The 23,655-nt window shown below is 35.4% G+C and overlaps 1 protein-coding gene across 7 annotated transcripts in view; it reads left to right on the forward strand.

The window, feature by feature from the left end:
* METTL15 (methyltransferase 15, mitochondrial 12S rRNA N4-cytidine) overlaps positions 1 to 23,655 on the forward strand; it is a 179,732-nt gene that overhangs the window by 117,570 nt on the left and 38,507 nt on the right. For all 7 annotated transcript variants that reach the window (XM_057317054.1, XM_048213946.2, XM_026512202.4 and 4 more), the window contains 2 exons: positions 18,932 to 19,123; positions 23,225 to 23,403. In XM_057317054.1, the coding sequence (XP_057173037.1) occupies positions 18,932 to 19,123; positions 23,225 to 23,403 (371 nt within the window). The remainder of the gene's footprint in view (positions 1 to 18,931; positions 19,124 to 23,224; positions 23,404 to 23,655) is intronic.

Here is a 23,655-nt window from a genome sequence, read left to right on the forward strand (position 1 = left end):
TATATAATTTACTTATTTAAATGTGTATTATCATCCCCCACCCCTACAAGAATATCAGCTCTATGAACCAGAATTCTAATGATTCTCAGTAGCTTAGAACAGTGCCTGGAACACTGCATGTGAGGAACACTTGTAGAGACTTTATGTGCATTATTTCATTTAATTATTATTTCTGCATGTACAGAGAAAGAAGGCTCATAGAGCTTACCTAACTTGGCTGAAGTCAAAATTTGATAGCTACTGGCATGGAGATTGTCTGTCTAAATCTTCTGCTCCTTGCCTTTCATGCAAAGTAAGCAAAAACAAGGAAATAGAATAAATACATATATATGGATTTGTGTGTTATTTGATGGATAAAACACTGTTGTCTAAGTGTCTACATATAAGAATAAAATCTTTTCTATTTTAATATAGAAATAATAAATGAATAACACTACAATTTAAATATTTTCTTGCGTATAAATCACTGTCTTCATCAGTCACTTAAATATATATTGCTTTGTTTTGATATTATTTCAGTAAATATTGTGGCTGAAACAAATTTTATTTTTCCCCTTTTTTTACACAAATATATCCTCTATGCAGTCCATAGTAAGACACTGGTATAGAAAAACTGTTATCATTCTGATTGTGCATTCTGTTTGATGGATTGTTCAAACCTTATAAGATCTCATTTGCACTCACTTTAAAATAAAATTGTGTCAGTTAGCGTCTTTTCAATGTTAAATATAATACATACTTGGAGAACATCTTTCAGGGGTTTTCAAATTACAATTTCAAGTCTAATCCTAGGGTTAGGTAATATAATTGCTCTATTTTGATTGAAATTCCTATATTTACTTGAGCAACATCCTTTCTGAAAAGTGACTGATAGTCCTATATGAACTAATATAATACGCCCCCCATTTTTTTTTTGGCATTCTATAAACTTATTGTTCCTATTGCTCTAAGTCCCTGGTTAAAATATCATTATTACATCTATCAGGGGTGATTTACAGTGTATGAATCATTTTGTCTTTGAGATATGTAAATATTTCCAATTTGACACGGTGCTAAAAGTGGATAACTTAAGTCCAGACAAAGTAAAATATAGCGTTTTTTTAAATCTGAAATTTAAGGAGCAGGGCATCCTAAACCACCAGATACTATTTTGGTATAATCTATCACCTTTGTTAACATTTTATTGGATATAAATCATAACATATCAGGTTGCATAGCGACAATATGGTTCACCAGGCATTCTATTTTTATAACTTTATTTAAAACTGACATGTAACTTGCTGTACCTGAAACCCCAAGTGAGCCAGTTATTGGAGTGTAACAAAGTTTTGACGTCAGAGTAGCTATTTATTCCACTGGAAACCATTAGCGATGCATTACCCTTTGGCACTGCTGTTTTTTGCAGAAACATGGTTAAAATTTTATGACTGATTTTGACCAATTAGATTTCTTTCCCTCTTAGAACTAAGAAATTATATATAATACACAAATATATATACGTGTGTGTATATAATATGCATATGCTTTATATTCCCAAGGTGTGTAATATATACTGAAATATGTTTACATATATGTATATATACATTATGCATAAAAAGCCTTTCAAAAGTTTCTTCTCAAAAGCCAAGTATTATGGTTTTATTTTCTTAACTTTAAGACTGATTACTTTTTTACAGAAGGGCATTACCTACGTATTAGTATTGTTTTTTAATCACTGTAGTTGTGGATACTGATTAGCTGCATAGTTGTATCCTGTTTGTTGGCATTATTGCTGTTGCTTTTATTTTAAGAGACTCCTTAGCATTTAATTTGTTTAGTACCAATTGTAGATTCTTTGGAAGTGATGGGGCAATACCATGTTATACAAATGTAATATAATCAGTTGCAGACAGGTTTTCCTCCTGTGTAAGTTTGCCTGTTTTTTTCCCCTGAAGATACTAAAATATGCACTGTGCATCCACCCATGGAGTTAAAGTCCCTTGACTCCTGAGCCAGCCAAGCACCAGTTTATATGCTAAGCTCTGCCAGTGCATTTCAAATTAGATCTGATGGGACCACCACTTGGAATTAAGAAAAGGAAATTTCTTGAGCTTTTTATTTAATGACCTAGCTGCTCTTAAAACGTGAAAAACTTTGCCAAATTTGTGTTTGTGGAATAATTCAGTTGTGTCAATTAAGGAGGTGCCTGCATTTAATCTGAGAAAAGAAAGTTAATTTTCTCAAAGTCCAAGTGTAAAACCTCAAATTCAATTATTATTATTACTATTATATTTAATGTGTCATCTGCTTATTACTCCTCATATATTATTGAATTGGTCATTTTTCCTCAAAAAATTCAAACACCATTATATGTAAATTTAACAGGAGAGCTCCATATTGGTAACCCTCTCAGCACGTTATATATTGTTTTCAATTCCATCTTTTCCCTCTTGAAACTCACCAAAACTCTTCTGAGGTGGAAAATGTGTAAGATGAGTTCCAACTCCAAAAGTCTACTTCTTACAAAGCATCCTAATATTGCACATTGGTTAAAAGTAGAGGCATTAGAAACAAAGAGTAGACAGGTTTAGAATCTCAGCCTGCTGCAACCTCTTACAGTCAACAGGTTATTTTAAATTCTGAGTCATTTTCCTGACCTGTAAAATAGGTATAATAACCTCAAAGATTATTGTTTTTGTAAGGATTAAATGAAATAACAATGTTTGGCAAATAGTAATAACTGTATAAAAGGTAGACATCATTGGTGCTGTTGCAGTCATGTCTGCAGAGGCAGTATGGCATAGCATCAGCTTTAGAACCAGACTGCCTGGGTTAGAATCCCATCTGTATGACTTAGTAGTTCTGTAAGCTTCAAGAAGTGCTCTAGCTCAGGGGGAATGAACCACAGGAGACTATGGACTCTGGGAAACAAACTGAGGGTCTCAGAGGGGAAGGAGGTGAGGGGATGGGTTAGCCCGGTGATGGGTATTAAGGAGGGCACATATTGTATGGAGCACTGGGTGTTATACGCAAACAATGAATCATGGAACACTACATCAAAAACGAATAATGTACTGTATGGTGACTAACATAACATAATTTAAAAAAAAAAGTGCTCTAGCTCTGCTGCCTCAGATTCCCCATCTATAAAATGGGGGAATATAGTAGTACCTACCTCAGGTGTGTTTGAAGATGATATGCTTTAATACAAGAAAAGTACTCAAAACACTGCCTGCCACATAGTAATGGTTCAATAAATATTAGCTATCATTATCCAGAAATTATGGAATAGGAGTTTCCTGGTATTTTAGAGGTTTTGGTTTTTTTTTTTTTTAATCTAGTTGTGGTATTTTATGATGATTAAATAGGCTCAGCTATAGAAATGATTTTCCCAAAGACATACAGCATTTGTAGAAATTTTGACATCCGGCCCACCAATCCTGTAAATAGCCTTTCAATAAATATTTATTGTAAAATTCACTTAAACACAAATGAAATAACCCAAATAATTGACACTAAAACTTGGATGAATTCAATTTAGTACATACTGCAAAATCATGTTACTGCATATTTTACTATTGTTGCACTTTGTAAAGTTGAGATATATAGTCCTTCCAGGAAATCTAGTTATGCTGTCATGAGGCCAACCTGGTTAATTCTGATTCAAGATTGATATTTGGGTTATTCCTGTTCTTGAGTATACAATAAGTTTTTTTTAAATAAGGCTGATAATTTCAGTCTGATAATACTTGCCAGTGACCTAACCTAACCATTCGTATTGGTGACATAGATGCTAGATCTCTTTAATTCCATTTGTTTGCTGCCTCCTCTCCCTCTAGGGTAGATGCTAAAACTAGAGCAATAAATAGACTTTTTCTCCTGGCTTGCTATTCCACCTTAAAAAATATATATATACACAGCTCAAGAATTACTATATTAAGAAGTTGTTGAATCAGTTTCATCAGAGAGATGTGCAAACAGATGCCCTGAATCAACCTCTGAAAACTATCTATAGTAATACTTTGACATCTCGGTCTTAGAATTAACTTGACCTGAGTTTAATTCTTAGCTTTACCGGTGCAGCTATGTGACCTTGAGCGAATCACTCATTATCAAATATTTATTGAGCACCCATTCTGCTTCCTACTAGTGTGCTGGATAATTTTAGAGAAAGATGTATGAGAAAAATATTTTCTAAGCCCAAGTTTCAGTAACTATAGACTAAAGGTAAAAGTGTTTACATTATATAATTTATAGGAATGTGATAAAGTTAAAACATTCTGTGAATAATAAAGCTGTGTACTGTTATTTGCTGTGAGATATTTGAGAGTAGGGAGCATATGTTACCATTGTTACCTTAGTATCTAACATAGTACCTGGCACAAAGAAGTATTCAGAAAATGATAACAGACTGATTTTCTTAAAAATCTCAAAAGCATTTATCTATGCATAGAAGAATATTAACATTTCAAAATTGATTAAATCTATTATGGCCAACAGCTGGTATTATTACTATGTACCTCGAGCCACAGTAGCCTCCAGATTTTGGGATAGTTTAATTTATATGTCACATATATAAATATATTGAGTGGTTGAAAATATAATTTGTACATGAACCTAATAATAATCTTTGAATGATAAAATCTACTTAATTGGCATAGGAGTCAACTCCTTAAAATCCTTTTAATTATTTGGACACTACACGTTTATTATTTTTTTATTTTTTATTTTTTAGTTTAACTGGGGTTTTTTTTGTTTGTTTTTTTTAATACTTTTTATTATGTTATGTTAGTCACCATACCGTATATCCTTAGTTTTTGATGTAGTGTTCCATGATTCATTATTTGCGTATAACACCCAGTACACCATGCAATATGTGCCCTCCTTAATACCCATCACTGGCCTATCCCAGTCCCCCACCCTCTCCCCTCTGAAGCCTTCAGTTTGTTTCCCAGAGTCCATAGTCTCTAATGGTTCATTCCCCCTTCTGTGTACCCTCCCTTCATTCATATATGTTTATTAATATTATGAAATGGATTAGAAATGCAAACTGGATAGCATTTAGCATACTGGATGGCATTTAACAATCTTTCATGTCATATATTTTAAGTTAATAATGTAGGGAGTAAAATCTTGTAGACCAGGAAAGTGTTGGTGGTAGGCAACATTAATCTGACCCCCCACCCCCCCCCAAATTAGATTATGGGGATCATTTTTTACGTTGTATTTCCATATTTGAACCTACTTGCCCTAGCACCTTTTTGCAAAATAACAGCACTCAAGATATATCTGAATTAAATCCATGCTTGGTTTGGGAGATTATCCCCTGCTAATATGCACTTGAATATTCTTTTAAAATGAGAAATGTTACATAGTAGTTACAGGACTAAAACTTGGCAACTGAAAAATACAGAAAGCCTTTTCAGAGAGAGGTCACTGGCTGGAAAACAGTATGGCTAGAAGAAATTTCCTTCTGACACATACCCAGCTAATTAATTTGCATTTACAGAGAGAATGAATTTTTCTTACTCCCATTGAACTTAAAGAAGCAATGAAAATTCACTAAAATTTCACACTATCAATTTTAATTTTTCTGAACTTAAAAAAAAAAAGAACAGAAAGGCTGTATTTTCTTTTCCTTCAACTAAAACCATTAGCTATTTGACATAATCTTCTTGCTATATTATATAATGACCACTCTGAGTTTCTAAGCAAATGAGAACCAGTAACAGGACAGAAGTCTACAGGCTTTCTTCTTCTCTGGATGCATAATTTTATTATTATTTTTTCTGGATGCATCATTTTAATATGCTGGTAATTGTCAGCAGTGGTGTCCAGTCAGTATTCAAGACCACAGGAAAAACATGATATGCCTTCTAGAACATCAATTTGACTTGTTAAATTAAACTTGGTTTTATAATTAAACATTATTTTATATTAAAATGAATACAGATATAGAATAGATAAACAGGTACATTAATTTAAACATTAAACATCAGACTTCGTGGTCTGAATTTTGAGCTAATAACTGTTCTCTTCATTTGAAAAACACTGCTGACTTCCGTTATAGATTTTTTTCCTTCATCTTAAAATGCTTGGTTTTATTTAGTGATTTTTATTTATTTAAACTGAATTTGAGGTGCCATTTTGAAGTCCATCCATCAAAAGATACTAGGGTAGGAATTGGTAATTTCAGATTTACTAGAACTAGGGCCAGTTGATAACATGAAGGCAGGTTAGTGAGTGCCCCCATACACTTCCCTCTGTGTGCATGACTTTATTACTTACCACCAGTAAGTGGGTAATTTCTCTTTTTCTCTCTGCAAGGGGTGACATATACACTTACTTCCCAAGCTTCAGTGTTCCTAACAGCTGCTGTCCTTTGCCTTATGTAGCAACTGTTGGCCTTTACTATAATAGTAAGCATTTAATTTTTCCCACTCATTTACTTCATGCTTGTTGTATATACTCATAAGGTTTACAAAAGCTATTATCAGCCTCAAGAATTTACCATTCCTCATGGTCTTGATAAACATGCCTAAAGCTCTTTTCTTTTTGGCTGTACCATTGCACCTTAAAGAGGGCTATGATTGAGAACACTTCTGGAAAATCTCCAAATTGTAGCATGCTTGTCTTAGTTTTGATTCTTTAGGTCAGTAGTAAAACATCCATAATTCGTAAACACTCTCTAGATGATTGTGATATATACCCTTAATTAGAGACCTCCAGATTAAATCATCTGGCCTCTTCAGACTTGATTCAGGCCATCATTCAAGCATCCTGAATCAACAATGCCAAGTATTCAAAACTATTAATGTTTAAATCGTGATAGAATTCCCTTAATAACTGATAGAATCAGTGGTATATTTTGACAGTGTATACATGGCGATTAAAGGCTGAATTCATCTAAACTACTTCAGAAGGTGTAAATTTTAGAAATGATACCTCAGAGAAATGGACACTTTTTATTCCAATTACCATATTAAACTTTTAGAAAATTGGATGTGAGGGTAGTATGAAAGGAGTGAGGTTTTCCAGCATGCAAAACCCAGAGACATATTAGAAATCATAGAAGAAGAAGTTTAAAGACTATTTTGTAATTACTATCTATTACCCAGAGAAAACCAGACTTCACATAAATCTTTCTATATATTTCTGGGATTTTTTTTAAAGTGTCCCATGGGGAAAAAGAATACTCCAAAAAAGAATTTTGTTTAAATAATGTTGTGACTGTAATACCGTCTTTCAAATTAAGTACTTCGAAGTTTTCTCTTTTATTTAATGAATTGAATTTAACTTTAATTCCCTGGCTTTAGTTTGATGAATTGTGAATTTTATTTTCTTTCTTAATAGAACATGCTAGCATTTTTTTCCTTTGATATTGTAGGTGGCAAGATATTGTGAACAAAAACTTAAAATGCACTCTTAAATTGATGGATTGTGATTGCAAGGTAGTTCTGTAAATCTTCGTATAACTCTTAGGCATGTGAAAAATAAGTGTCTAAAACTTAATGCCCACGTAACAATTGGATTTAGTTAAGTACTTATGGGATATACACTGCATAACTATTTGTCCTCTCCAAAGCCTATATAAGCAACTTTGTATATTAACATCTCTTTTTTAGTACTTTGATCACATTTACGTGTGATGGAAAAACAACAACATTGAGTTAGTTATACTAAGTGTTCTCATCTTTCTTGCCTTTTAAAAAATAGTAATGCCTCTCATTATTATCACCACCTTCATTATCAATCAAATGTTTATTGTACACTTACAATCTTTTGGGTGCTGCAGATACAAAAAGGTATATGACATGTTCCATGTGACCCTTACATGATTTAGGTTCGTATTGCAGAGGAAGCAGGATGCATACAATGACATTACAAAGTAGCATATACTGAGGGCCAAATCAATCATCAGTAAGCTCCATAGCAGCCTAGAAGAAGAAATGATCACCAAGCACTGGAACAGTACAGTCCTTATATATGGGGGTTAGTGAGGGTAAACACAAAGGAAATAGGTATTTTTATGTGAGAATTCTATGAGAATTATCTCAGTTTTCTTTAACTGAAAATATTTTTATTTCCCTTTCACTTCTGAAAGAAATTTGCCAGTCTTTTGGCTTTATTTCCGTTCTGACTGTTGCTCCTATGAATGCAATATATCCGTTTTCTTTGACTGTTCTTAATATTTTAATTTCCCTTTGTCTTCACAAATTCGGCCATGATGCTCCTAGTTTTTGTTTTGTTTTCTTTTGGGGGGGGGTGTTTATGTGTATATCTTCTTGGGAGTTTATTGTGCTTTTTGAATATGTGGCTTGAAATCTTGAATCATTTTGAAAAGCTCTTGGTCATTATGAACATTGTTTTTACCTCATCTTCTCTCTCCTCTCCTTCAGAATTCCAGTTATACATATGTTAGACCTCCTTACCATGTTATGTGTCTTATGCTCTGCTCTATATTTTCCAAATTATTTCCTCTGCCTTTTTTAGTCTTAATACTTTCCACTAAACTACCTTCTATGTCATGAATCCTTTCTTGGGCTATTTTCTAAGCTATACTTAAGCCTACCTATTGAATTCTTAATTTCAGTTATTGTGTTGATCTGTTTTCCATTTGGTCTGATTTTCATTTTACTGTTTTCTATAGAGGCATTTTTGGGTTCAAATTACTTAGCTAACCTTTCTTTTCTTAAGCATATTAGTTATCTTAAATCCATTCTAATAACTTTATTTTGTATCCTGTATGTCTATTTATATTATCTATTCATTAAGATTGGTATTTGGGCTTATCTCTTGGTCTGTCTAGTAATTTATTTGATTTCACACATTGTTTTTGAAAAATCATGGAGCTATTTTGAGAGTCTGAAAGGTATCTTCTTCCAGATATAATTTATTGTAGCTTCTGGTGGGCAATTCATCTAACACCATATCATCTTATTGTAGTATGGATTGAACTGATTGGAAACTGATTGGAAACTGATTTCAGTCTTTGTGTGACTGACTAATTTTAAGCTCTGCAATCATTGGAACTTTATGTTTTATTTACTTATCACAGGTAATATAGAATAGTACCTGACATTTGGTAGTTATTCAGTAAATATTCATTTGTTGTTTGTTTTTGTAACTGAGCACTGTACAGTCTAATTTCTGAGCTCGCTATGTATAAACTCACAATAGCCATAGGACTATAACATATTAATGAGTGGAAAACTTATGAGGCTTGCTAAGCTGTTTTTCCAGAACAGGGGAGATTACTCCAGTAAATAAATGTTGAAAGAGTTACTGAGAGATACAAATACAATTACATTTATCATTTTAATGTACATTATTCTAAAATGTACATCATGGGGGCGCCTGGCTGGCTCAGTCAGTTAAGCATCTGACTTTTGATTTCTGCTCAAGTCATGATCTCAGGGCTGTAAGATCAAGCCCTGTGTTGGGCTCCCTACTGGGTGTGGCGCCTGCTTAAGATTCTCTCCCTCTGCCCTCCTCCCTCCTTCACCCGTTTCTCCCTCTCTTAAAAAAATGTACATTACGAGTTGTGAGTGAATGGCTAAATCAGTTTTTAAGAAGTATTTCCTGAAGGGAGAGACCATGTCAGCAAAAATAATGCTATCAAAGAATTTGAGCAAATTATGTAAAGCAGAAATAACGTCTTTTCATTCCATATCTACAGTGTATGGAAATATTCTTTGAACAAGGTCATCTCTGAACAAGGGCATCAAATACACAATCAAATTAAATATATACAGTATATGGAAATATTCTTTGAGCAATAGCATCTTTTAATACTTAAAAGTGATCATAATTAATATGAAAACCAAGATATCCTAGATTATATATAAATATGTCTGCAAAGAGCTCTGTGTGGTGTGGTAAACATAAACATATCAAAAAGTGAACAGTTCTCAACATCACTTCTCATTAGAGAAATGCAAATCAGAACTATGGTGAGCTATCACCTCACATCTGTCAGAATGAACAGCACAAGGGATAACAGGTGTTGGCAAAAGTGTGGAGAAGGAGGAGCCCTCTTGCACTGTTGGTGGGAATGCAAACTGGTGTAGCCACTCTGGAAAGCAGTATGGAGGTTCCTTGAAAAGTTAAAAATAGAACTACCCTCCAATCCAGCAATTGTACTACTAGGTATTTACCCACAGAATACAAATTTACTATTTCAAAGGGATACATGCACCCTGATGTTATAGCAGCATTATCTGCAGTAGTGAAATTATGGAGAGAGTATCCCCATTCCACTCTACCACTGTTGTTTTAAGAAGAAATAAACCATCTCAGTGATTTATCTAAGTTTATGCATATACCTTTCTATACTGTGTACTCTTGTTCATTTTTATATTCCTGTGCCCAGCACCTAGTAGATAATCCTTATTCAGCAAATATTTGTTGAGTGCTGAATCTGCAGACCTATAGCTATGAAGAGATGGCAAACATTAAAAACAATTAAAGTATTTTAATAAAAAAATCAGACAAACTAGGCAGATGTGTCGATCATGACAAGGTCAAAATGGTGAGGAGTGAGATCTGAAGTGGAATTAAATAAATAGAAAGTTAAGAGGTATTACAGTGTAGTGGTTGAGAACAGAGACTCTGTAGCCAGACCAGCCTGTGTTTGCATTCTAATTCTACCACTTACTAGTTGTATGACTTTTACCCTTGCTTCTTCATCTGCAGATTGTGGGGCCATAATGTCACTGACCTCATAGGGTTATCAGGAGCATGAAATGATTTGATAAGTATAAAGCACGAGGTCTGGCACACAGAAAGTACCCTACAATGTTTGCTCTTATAGTTGTTCAACTTAACTACATGTTTCATCCATTGTTTTGGTTCCCTTTGAATTCCTTACTTGGGAGGCCTAATGAAGTGGTAAAAGCAGTCATGACCCCTGCTTTGTGCCTACATATCAATAAAATTTAATGACTGCAAAATAAATAGTACATTGGGATTTACATGAAATAATGTTTTTGGTAATGTAAGAAGGACTGAGAACCACAGTAAGCAGACCAACCTCCTAAAAAAAAAAAGTTATTTGTATTTTGCTCTTCTTATCCTCTTATGGGATGTTATTACCCAAGTATGTCCCCAAGTGCACACACAAAATAAATGATTAAGGTTTATGATGAAGTGAACCCTGGATTCAGTTCACTTTAAGTTCAGTGAAACAAGCTTTAAGTGTCTGGATAATGTTCCTGGCAGCTTCTTAAGAAATGTTAGTTCTTGGGGCTCCTGGGTGGCATGGTCAGTTAAGCATTGGACTCTTGATCGTGATCTCAGGATTGTGAGATTGAGCCCTGAGTTGGGTATCAGACCCTAGCCCCTTAATCTACCTCTGAGTTCTAACGTCAACCACCACACACTACTGCATGTATCTTGTGATGCCTGTAAGAGGAAGCTGCTCTGTAACATGAAAGTCTCACTCAGTAGAAGGGAATCTAGGGGGACATTTTTTTTTTTCTCCTTCCTACTTTCAGTTCATTCCTAAATACAAAGAAAGTGGTATATTGTTTGCAAAAATACCCACTATAATTCTTCTCTTTTCTGTATGTACTCTCTTGTAATGTATCTTTACTACTCTTTTTATCAAGAGGTGAAATCTGATTTTATAGCCCTCGAGTCTGAATTGAGCTATGGGCTTGCTTTGGCCGATGGGATATTAGAAAATGGGGCACAATTGGGAACTTAAAAGGTACTTGTGTATTGAAGTTGGCCTACTTTGCTAATTTTGGAACAAGACCACTCAGTGTTGAAGCTTGGACTACCTGGTTAGGTCCTAGAGACACATGGTCCAGTTACCATCCTTACCCCGGCCAACTTCCCAACGTTTAAGTGAGGCCACATGAGACCAACTAAACCTCAGTCACCCACTATCAAAAGAATCACCCAATTGAACCCAGCCTAAATTGCTGATGCACAAAATATGAGCTGATAAATGATTGTTGTTTTAAGCTACTGTTTGGGGGTAATTTGCCACACATCAAAAGTTAGATGATTTGGAAGGGATCAAGACCATCATGGGCCATTTTTTGGTTTTTGTCAGTTGCGTATGTCTGGATTCCATATTTGTTTGCTATGGTAAAATTCATTACTGTACTTGAGGATAAAGGTATATAATGCTTTAAAGCATTTATTTAGTATTACTGGTTAAGGTTAAGGTAGAAGAGTGTTAAATCCTAGGAGGAAAAGTATAGTAGTGATATTTTTCTTCCCTAGCCTATCTCAGAGTTATTCTCCAAATTCAGACTTCACATATTTTAAATTGCTTTATCCAATTCTGCACAAATAAGTCTTCTCTCCATGAAACTGAAAATTATTTATCCGTGGGCAGCCAAAGTAACTCTTTTGTATCAAGCCTTTTATAAACCATGGGAGTTTGGGGGTTTTAAAACCAAGATGGACAATACTCACATTAACAGTAAGATGTTCAACCCTGTGAGTTGGATCCACTTTTATAATTTGTAGAGGAATTTATCCTTAAGCCCTATTACTAAACTTTATGTGCAGTTAGAGGAATGATAAAAGTTCCATGGTCAATCCTAAATCAAATATACAGTGAGTTGTAGCTACTCTTACATCACTACCTCAGTATATACTACTACACTTAGTTCTTTATAACAAACAGGCCCATAGCCTGTACTGTAAGTGCAGATGACTTGCTAGAATCAAGAACATCACAAAGAACCTAAAAAATGGCTTCCAGTAACCAAGGTATTGTTGAAACTCTACTGCTAAGCACCTTGGCTTTTCTTGGCTTGGGTTGCAGAACCATTCTCATGTAGCATGTGCTTTGAGTCACAGGCAGTATTCGACTTACATCCTGGGGAGTCTAAGGTGATAACAAATGAAAATAATGATGATTTGAACACATCGTGCATTTGTACTTATGGCTAAATGTCCTGATTTGCCTCTATTTTTGTGACCATCATGATCATTCCTAGCCAATTCACACTTTTCTGTTACTTGTTTTACAACCCTTGTAAAATACATATGCAGAAATACTGAAAATTAAAATTTGAAGGAAGGGAGGAAGAAAGAGAAAAGGGGCCATGAAATGTGCCTGTCCAGTAAAATTAGCCTCACATTAATTCCATATATGAAATAATGCCCCAGGGTCTGAAGTTAAGCCTAAGTTTTCATTTAATAGATTAGTCAGTAAGCTTTGTGGATGGTTTTTTTGACTGTGAGAACAATCTAATTCTAGAAACATGTAACTGATGCAGCATCAGAAAACTCTGCCTTAAACACATGATTTACTTTGTGGTGTTTCCACATGATTACTTTTGTTCCCATATGATATTCTCATACTTGTGTATTAAACTGAGTTTTGTACCACAAGGATTACATTTTAGTTATTTACTAATAATCAGGCATAAAACTGTATGAGTGTCGTGTGTTCAACAGTTATGTTTGCAGACACCCAAGAATGCAAATTTTCCTTATAAGATTTTTTTTTTAATTTTACAAGTATATTAACTTCAAGCAGGATAATAGCTGTAAAACCTGAGGAATTAAGACTGTGAAATAGCGATTTGTTTGAGGTTTTGCTGTAGTATAAAGAAGATTTCTGTGGTTAAAGGTACTACCTGGATCCTAAAGGGTTGTAGTAAATGTGCAGAGCAGAAATTATACTTAGATTTGCAACAATTGACAAAACAAAGGTGCACAAATACGGTAACGGAGGAAGCTTAGCATCTGTGTACATGAAAAAGACTGAAAGGGCAGCAACTTCTTGCTAGACATGTCTCCAAAGGCAACAAAACAAAAGCAAAAATGAACTATTGGGACTTCATCGGATTAAAAAGCTTCTGCACAGCAAACGGTCAGCTAATAGGCAACCTAAGGAATGGGAGAAGATATTTGCAAATGACTTATCAGATAAAAGGCTAGGTATCCAAAATCTATAAAGAACTTATCAAACTCAATACCCCAAACCCAAAAAAATCCAGTTAAGAAATGGGGAAACGGTATGAATCGACATTTCTCCAAAGAAGACATACAAATGGCTAACAGACACATGAAAAAATGCTCAGCATCACTAGGCATCAGGGAAATACAAATCAAAACCATAAAGAGATACCGCCTCACACCTGTCAGAATGGCTGAAATTAACAAATCAGGAAATGACAGATGTTGGCGAGGATGCAGAAAAAGGGGGGTCCTCTTACACTGTTCGAGGGGATGTGAACTGTTGCAGCCACTCTGTAAAACAGTATGGAAGTTCCTCAAAAGTTAAAAATAGAACTATCCTATGATCCAGCAATTGTACTACTGGGTGTTTATCCAAAGGATACTCACATAGTGATCTGAATGGACACCTGCACCCCAGTGTTTATAGCAGCAATGTCCATGATAGCCAAACTATGGAAAGAGTCTAGATGTCTATAAACAGATGATTGGATAAAAAAGATGTGGGGTATTTGTGTGTACACACACACACACACACACACACACACACAGGAATATCAGCCATCAAAAAGAATGAAATCTTGTCATTTGTAATGACATGGATGGAACCAAAGGGTTTCACTTATGCTAAGTGAAATAAGGCAGTCAGAGAAAGACAAATGCCATATGATTTCACTCATATGTGGAATTTAAGAAACAAAACATGAACATAGGGGAAGGGAAGGAAAAATAAAATAAGATGAAAATTGAGAGGAAGGAAAACCATAAGAGACGTTGAACTCTAGGAAACAAACAGGTTTGCTGGAGGGGAGGTGGGTGGGGGAATGGGGTAATTGATTGTTGGGCATTAAGGAGGGCACTTGATGTAATGAGCACTGGGTATTATATGCAACTGATGAATCACTAAATTCTATCCCTGAAACTAATAATACACTATATGTTAACTAAATTGAATTTTTAAAAAAAGGAGCTTAAAAGACTGAAAGGTATTGGGTAGCATAGGCAATGGTCTGGAATAAATTCTAAAACTGTTTTGACCTTGAGCTGTATTAATATAATAACTAAAATAAGAAAAAGCCAGAATCAACTTTATTCTGTATTGTTTATTATGGAATTTAGATCTAAGGATATAGGCAAACTGGAACATACTCAGAAAAGAGCAAGTAGCGCGATAAAGGTTTGTGTTTTTGTGTGTTTTTTTTTTTTTTATGGAGAATAGCAGAAGAAACAAGAGTTCTATGGTTTAGAGAAAAACTTGAGCATAATAGCTATAATAGTTATGATGTTTGCCATTGTAAGAAAAAAAAGCAATTCTAACTGGCTTTAATAATGAGCGCAATTTATGGGCTCATATAACTCAAAAGTTCTGAGATAAGTTGGATTTTAGGTGAGGCTCAATCTAGTGACCTAGTTAATCTTTCTGTTTTGCTTTTTACAGTTTTGACTGAAACTGGCTGCCACTCTCTCTCTTCTTTGGGTCAGGATATCTGCTGGCAACAATTAGGGCTATGTGCTTCCTTCATGTCAAGTGAGAGTCTGAAAAACCTTTTTCTTCCTATATAGCTCATTGAAAGAAAGAATAATTTTCTTTTCTCAAATCCCTAGGAAATATCTCTTGTATCTCATTGGCTAAAATTGTGACATGCCAATCTCTGAACGAATTACAGGGGCCATGGATTGGTATGTGCAAAACAGAAAGGCTAATCACAGATCTACACCTTGAGCGGAGATATTATGTCCATCAGCATTCTCAGGAGCAACAGAATTAGCAGAAGATACACACACACACACACACACACACACACACATATAAAATAAATTTATATATATAAATTGTGTATGTATGTATATCTTCTACTGTTTCTGTTTCTCCTGAGAATCCTGACAGATATGATATATAAATATATAAAGGGATTTATTTTAAGGAATTGGCTCATACAGTTGTAAACTGTGGGACTGGCAAGTCTGAAATAGATAGGGCAGGCCATCAGGCTAGAAATTCTCTGACAGGAGCTGATATTGAAGCCTTGAGGCTGAATTTTCTTCTTTCCTTGGGGAAACCTCAGTTCTTGCTCTTGGAAAACCTTTCACCTATTGGATGAGGCACACCTACATTACTAAAGGTAGTGTCCTTAAAGTGAACCGACTATTAACCTTACATTTACAAAATACCTGCATGGCAACACCGAGATTAGTGTTTGATTAAGTAACTAGGTAATGTAGCCTTGCCAAGTTGACATATAAACCATCATAGATATAATCAGTCCCTCCCAAAATACATGGCTGAAATTTTGAGGTCCTGTTGGAACAGAGATTGGCAGCTAAGAGGCAGCCAACAAATATCCCTTAAAATGACTAAGAGTAGATATGTGAAAGGCTTCCATGGTTGTAGGTTTTTGGTTGTTTTATGTAGACTAATATCAAGGGAAAAAAATATAGAAATAGTGAGGAAACAGTTATCAACTAAAAAATAATTAGCTAAAAAACAGTAGTGAGTTCTGATTATTGGGAGTGTTCAAACATGAGCTAGATGATTAAAATTAAAGCCCAGTATTATGTGTTCTTGACATCTGGGGAAAATTGGGAGACCTTCCAGTGGCCCAGCCACCAGTTCTCCTCCCCACTGTACTCCCACAGATAAGGTTCCTGAGCCAAAGGACCCTTATTATCAAAGAGATAAGTAAAAATATCTGCTTATCCCTGAGTAGCAGGTTTTAGTTCCCTGCCCATGGAATTACCCAAACAAGCCAATCACATTCTTTCATGGGAACCAAGGGTAACGTCTCCTTTGATACTATAAAACCTGCTTCTTATAGCCTCTGCTTGTCCACTCTGTTTCTGAGTGCAACCCACATGTAGCCATGCATGGTATGGGCTGCCCTCCTCCCCTGGGCTGTAAGGATGTGTGATTAATAAACTGTCAGTCTCATCTGTCCAGTGGCCAGGTGCCGTGTTTCAACCACTTCTATAATCCTGCAACGGGAATCCCTCCCTCACCAATGGGGAGAATGGGAGGTAGTTAAAACGGTGACTGTCCCCTTATCCCACCCCACCTAGCAGTGATGGTGGAGAAGGAAAAGATTTGAACATCAGTTAAATAATTGGAATTAGTGATTTGTGAGTTGCTTTCAATCCCAGTATTCTATTATTTGTGTTCCCAGTGTTACTAGCATTCATTGTGTATTTTCCAAATACAGATATAACAATTTGTCTTTCTACTATTAGCACACATCAGGTTGTTTCACAAATTATTCATTTATATATATCTGCCTCTCAGTTCAAATCTCAGTTTTATTCATCTTTATATACTTTCAGTTAACATAATATCTGATATATAGCAGATAGTCAGTGAATTTTTGATGAGTGAATCTGAAAATCAGTTTCTCCATCAGAATTTGGGAAAAAAATTACCAATGAACAATGAAGTTCTCCTTAAACATAACATCAAAAATATGAATTCCCCAACACCATTGAAATCCAGGCTTGTCCTACCCACCTGTAGATGGAGGGAATGAGGTCTTGGGAGAGTTGCCAGTTTTTTCTCTTCTCATTCCTCATCCAAAATGCATACCAGTTGCCCTAAGGCTTCTGAAGAACCCTGCAGGCAGCATCTTGCTTTGTGTAGGAAGGAGAATTAGTATAGCTGCAAGGTGATCCCAACTTCTTCCTTGTCTATTGATTTCGAATGCTCCATTCACTTCAAAATCCCTGCTGAAAGCTAAAACATTGTTTCTGCAAGAAGGCATTTATTTTAAGCATAGTTCATGCTTCAGGTGTGCAGCTGCGCAGTAGTACCCCTATCCTAAATAATGGGAAAAATATGGAATAATCTAAAGTGTTTGCCTTGAAGATGTTTGACCTATCTTTTTTCTGTGATCTCTGTTTTATTATTTATTGTACTTAAATTGGCTTACTCATTAAATTTTTTTCTAGTTTTATTGAGATAGTAATTAATGTACAGTACTATATAAGTTTAAGGTGTACAGTGTAATGATTTGACATATATTTTATGAAATGATTACCACAATAAATTAGTTAAGATCCATCATCTCATATAAATATAAAGAAAAAGAAAAAAATATACATCTTGTGATGAGAACTCTAAGAATTTACTCTCTTAACAACTTCATATATATCATACAGCAGTGTTAACTGTAGTTTTCATGTTGTATGTTATATCCCTAGTACTTATTTAACTTATTTATCTGGACATTTGTACCTTTTGACCACCTTCATCCAATTCTCTTTTCCCCATCTCCTACCTCTGGTAACCACAAATCCGATCTCTTTTTTAATGAGTTTGGTTTTCTCTCTCTCTCTGTTTTTAAGATTTCACATATGAGATCAAACAATAATTGTCTTTCTCTGTCTAATTTCACTTAGCATGATGCCCTCAAGGTCCATCTGTGCTATCACAAATGACAAGTTTCCTGCTTTTTTTAATGGCTGGATGATACTCCATTGTGTGTGTGTGTGTGTGTGTGTGTGTGTGTGTGTGTGTGTATACACAATTTCTTTATTCATCTGTTGATGGACACAAGTTGTTTCCATGTTCTGGCTATTATAAATAATGCTGTCATGAAAATGGGGGTGCAGGTACCTCTTCAACAGAATGTTTTCATTTCCTCTAGATGTATTTCCAGAAGTGGCATTGCTAGATCATGTGGTAGTTCTATTTTTAATTTTTTGAGGAAGCTCTATACTGTTTTCCATAGTAGTTGTACAGATTTACATCCCTACCAACAGTACACAGTTCCCCTTTTTCCACATACCTTCAAAGAAATATACAATAAACTGTGTTTATTAGCAAAAATAAAATTACATTAAATCACTTCTGGTGTTGAAACCAAGGATGTAAATTTTCCATTTCCATATGTCTTTATATAGTACCAAACATGTGATTGGTCCTTAGTAAATACATATTGTTAAATAAGCTAATAATAGGCTGTGCTTCCTTCCATTGATCATAGACCTTAAGAATTTAATATAACAAAGTCTTTTCTCCATCTCCTGCGTTTATTCACAGTAAACAGATCCGAGCTATGTTAGGCCAGTTCAGCCAGGCAGAAGCCTTATTAATGAAAGCTGGAGTGCAGCCAGGGACTTTGGATGGAGTTCTTTTGGATCTTGGGTGTTCCTCCATGCAACTTGATGCTCCTGAAAGAGGTTTTTCCCTTCGGAAGGACGGCCCCTTGGACATGAGAATGGATGGTGGCAGGTGAGTATCGGTAAAGCATTTCTCCTCACAACAAGAAATCAATTTTGCAGAAACACTCTGGATTTAATTTCCTTTTAAGACTGTAGAATTCCCATCACACGCCCACACCTAACACTATCCATACATAATAAATCAGTTTCGTTTGCTACTCATTATAGACTTTAGTGTTTCTTTAGATTTGAGATTCTAAAAGAAAAATCATTGCTGTCTTTATACAAAATAGTGCAGAGGATAACTTTCATACTGATTATCTTTTTTATAGGTACAATGTGGGCTTTTAGACTATGAACAGTATTGATAAATGCGATACTGAAACAATGGTTCCATTTCTATGCAGGCCCAACTATGCCTCTTGTGAGATGTAAAAGAAACTATATTTAGTGCATATTCTTTTGAAAACTGCATAAAATGCAAGATTCTGGATGTCAGCGATTGTATGTTTCGTCCTGTCTCTTGTACAGTCACTTTGGTTTAATCTTCTCCAGAGAAATTACAGTTTATGGTACTGTATCAACATAGGACTATGTATAGGACAGCTTTACACCTCCTCTTCATTCCTCTCCTACCCTGGAAATACTAGTTTGTTCTCCATTATTCAAAGAGGTACATATAATACAAAGATATATACATATATACATATAACACACTTTACTTCTAGTAAAGTATAGGATAAGTTCTTTTAAACCTAAATTAATTTTTAAAGTTTAGATTAGCACTTGTCTCTATGCCTGACATTGGCTCAGGGATGGAATAGCCTGTATGTACAAAGCTTAACCATGTTTTTCTTTCTCATTTCATGCCTCACCACCACCGCCAAATTATGTATCACGGCCCTTACCTTTGGGAAGCTTACCTTCTAAGAGAAATGTTAGATTTTCATATATTTAAATAAACAAACCATTCTGTTACTGATACTAATCTGCAGTTCTAGACCTGCATAAACATTTCTACTGAGACAAATAGGTTTTCCAAAATGTCTTCCAATCTATTAGAAGGACCTGTATATAAGAAATTTAATGTCCTGCTTAAGTCAGCAAATTAATATTGAGTTGACTTTGACTTCTTTCCCATAGAATGCTTTCTTCGATGGTAATTATTCACATACAGCCTTTTCCCCATTTTGATATGACCTGGTAACTTGGATTGTGACCCATACTTGTTGGAAACTTTTTGTTCTGAGTCTTACACCTTCTTTTGCACAAGTTGGCATTCATAGAATGAAGAATGTGATCATAAAAGAAAATAATGAAAATCCTTTAAAAAGCAGTGACTAATAGTAAAGGTCAAATATCTTTTCATGTTTGGAGATTGAGGTTGTTGTGCAGAGGTAATAAAATGTCAAGCAAATTTCTGCTGTTCCTATGTCTTGTTAAAGGAGGATGCCTTCTGAAATACAATGAACAAAGCTTCTAGTTAATGATATTAAATCCCTATATTGTTAATATAAAGACTTCTCAGCAAATTGTAGTCTGTGAATCAGAGTTCTTGAGGTTTTCCCCTAAGAACCTGAAAATAAAATTGCCCTTGAGCATTAAACTCTAAGTCAATACATAATGGGTGAGATTAGAGTTGAGCAAATATATCTTAAAAATCAGGATGGCTTCCAGGTAGATAGCATAGACTGTATAACCTAATCAAAGATATGAACTGATCTGAAGAAAGTATATGGCATTCAGAAAGAGGAGGTTGGTTCACATGAATTCATAGAAAAAGAGAGTGAGTCATTGCAAATATGTGCAGTACTTATCCAAGTGGTGTTATGGGGTGAAGGAGTCCAAGCCAAAAAATATGGCCAGTCAGATCCTGGAGGCTGATATATCTCTGCAATGAAGAGGCTTTCTTAACCTGTTGCCATTTAACACTGGAATCTTATAGCATAGTTTAGTCTGTGCTATCCTGATTTCCACAACAGCTCTCAGATTATAAAAGGTTATCATGTAGCAAAAAAATAGAACTTCAAGGACTTGCAGGTCTACTTCTATTATCAGTTGTATTCTTCACTGGAAGTTAATAAATTGTCACTTATGTTAATATTTTCTTTATGTCAGTGCAATTATTTTAAATCAGTGATCTCTGGGGAACTGACGAGATCTCTCACCTGTTAAGTTGGTGGGGGGGGGGCAGATTTTTGTATCTTGACTTCATGTGAATGCCTATTCTGAAGTCTCCTAGTAGTCTGTTGGCTTTTCAGTGTTACCCCTTTCGTCTTGTGCCACAGTGGAAACTTCTACATTGCCATTCAGTGCTAACATGAGGGTAAAATAAAATTATGCCCATTACCCACTGAACTATATTTGAGCAAAATGCTGTTTAATGGTCTTACTTAAAAGTAGAAAGGTATTATAAGAAACTGCTGAGTACATCCGTACTAATCTTAGAGTTGTCCTGGTAGAGCTGGACTATATATAGCCTATGGGTCCGATTTTACTATCATTAATAAAGTTCATTTTGATGCTCAGTGGTTTGGACAGTTGAATACACAACTGTGAAAGATCTAGCTAATATGTTGTCCATTAGGCCAAGAATGATGATGGGCAAATCTAGGAACGGTCAAGATCTAAGGGACACAGACATTCATTGAATTTCTTTGTGTGCCAGACATTCTACTGTCTATTTTACAATTCCATGTGCCCTTAATTCTCCCAACAATTCTGTGAGGAAGGCATTGTTATTTAATTTTACAGGTTAGAAATTGGGGCTTCAGTACGTTAAAAAGCTTACACAATATGAAGAGCAAGGCTGGGATTCTAACCTAGCTTGATCTGACTGTAGAGATCAAATCTTTATCCTTAAGGCTATTATTGAAGGAACAAAGCCTATTGAGATGGAAACAGGCCTACCTTATAGGATGTTCATTGGTCTAGGGGTGCCATGGCAGCCCCCCCCAAAAAAAAGAGAGATCTGGAAAGCAAGGTGTCATTCTTTCTCTCTCTCTCTCTCTCTCTCTCTCTCTCTCACACACACACACACACACACACACACAGTAAGAGAGAGGGGGTGGGGAAGAGGTCATGGCAAAATAGGGCACAAGTCAAAGACAACAACAGAATTTTCTCCTGGAGGCACTAGGCATGCTAACAAGGTGCAGTATAGTATTTTTAAGAAGGGATTCAGGTGTTTCTTCACAGCCCCACTGTGGTGTAGTCTTTAGGTCTTAAAGCTACCATATCCTTATTACTTTAAGTCCTCAGAGTGTGATACTGACAATCAGTCCAACACATTAACTACAGGAGTAGTAACATTACTGTTAACAAAGCTATCTTAATAATAAGTAAGGTCTCGGTTAGTTCATCACTTAGAATTCCTTGACACATTTCCCTAAAGGAAGGTAAACTGGGATGGTCTGACAGAGTGAATGCTATTTCCTACTACTGTGGTCTATTCCATTTGGCTAGAGGTTGTTTTTCCTTGTCTCCTCCACCTGAAATTACCATCTTAGGCTTGTTTAGTACTATTTCTTGGTTACTAAGTTTTACCCCATGGTCACTTTAGTCATGGGTTTATAAGCCAATATCATTAAACATCTGAAATAACATACATTATTACAATACATTAAGGTTGTTCAGTTTTTTGTGAGGGAAACTGACCAGGAGTATCTTCTTATATAGACTTTCTAAATTCAATTTGTGCTCCCATATAAGTACTCAGTTACTTTATAATCTCAGAATTAGTTAAGTTCCTGAGATATAGGCTCATTTAAATATCAGTCAGTATCTTGTATCTTCTTATAGTGAAAAACAGAATCAAGCAGTAATTTAAATTTTGAACAAACTAAATCCAAACATTTTCCATTATTTTAGTTTAGGGGAAATCTGCATTAGTAATAATAACTTCTTTGTTAATTAAAGGTTAGTAAAATATTTTAATTTCCCTCTGCCCTTGACCTTGATGAATGTCACACACAATCCACTATTGCTATTATGATGGGTATTTGAAATGGAAAATCTATTTCATTCATTTAAGATTTAAGTCTCTGACTTAAAAAAAACCTCAGACGCTCTCTTAAACTGTGTGTATATGCCTGACTTCAGTACTCTGAAGTTTCACCTCTTGTCAATGAAAACTGACGTCAGCAAACTAATTGGCTCTTCTTGTGCGTAGGTACCCTGACATGCCCACCGCAGCTGATGTTGTGAACGCGTTAGATCAACAGGCACTTGCATCCATCCTGAGAACATACGGGGAGGAGAAGCATGCCAAGAAAATCGCTTCAGCAATCGTTCAGGCACGCAGCCTCTACCCCATCTCCAGAACCCAGCAGCTTGCCAGCATCGTTGCAGGTACCCTCATTAATTCTGAACAGTGTCTGAGGGCGGGGGGGAAATATATATATTAATCCCCCAAACTCCCAGAGGGATTCATTTGTACTTAAAATCATGCAGGATAGAATCTTGTGTATCCTTCTCTCCATACCAGTTTTTGCAGGCTTCCCTCCTCCAACACCTCTCCCCCACACAATTTAAGAAAATATACTGTAGTTGCTGATTAGTTGAACAATAGATTGTTTTTTTATGAGAGGTAATTTATCATTT

This window comes from Ursus arctos, unplaced genomic scaffold (assembly GCF_023065955.2).
Source record: "Ursus arctos isolate Adak ecotype North America unplaced genomic scaffold, UrsArc2.0 scaffold_23, whole genome shotgun sequence".
NCBI classification, from domain to species: Eukaryota; Metazoa; Chordata; class Mammalia; order Carnivora; family Ursidae; genus Ursus; species Ursus arctos.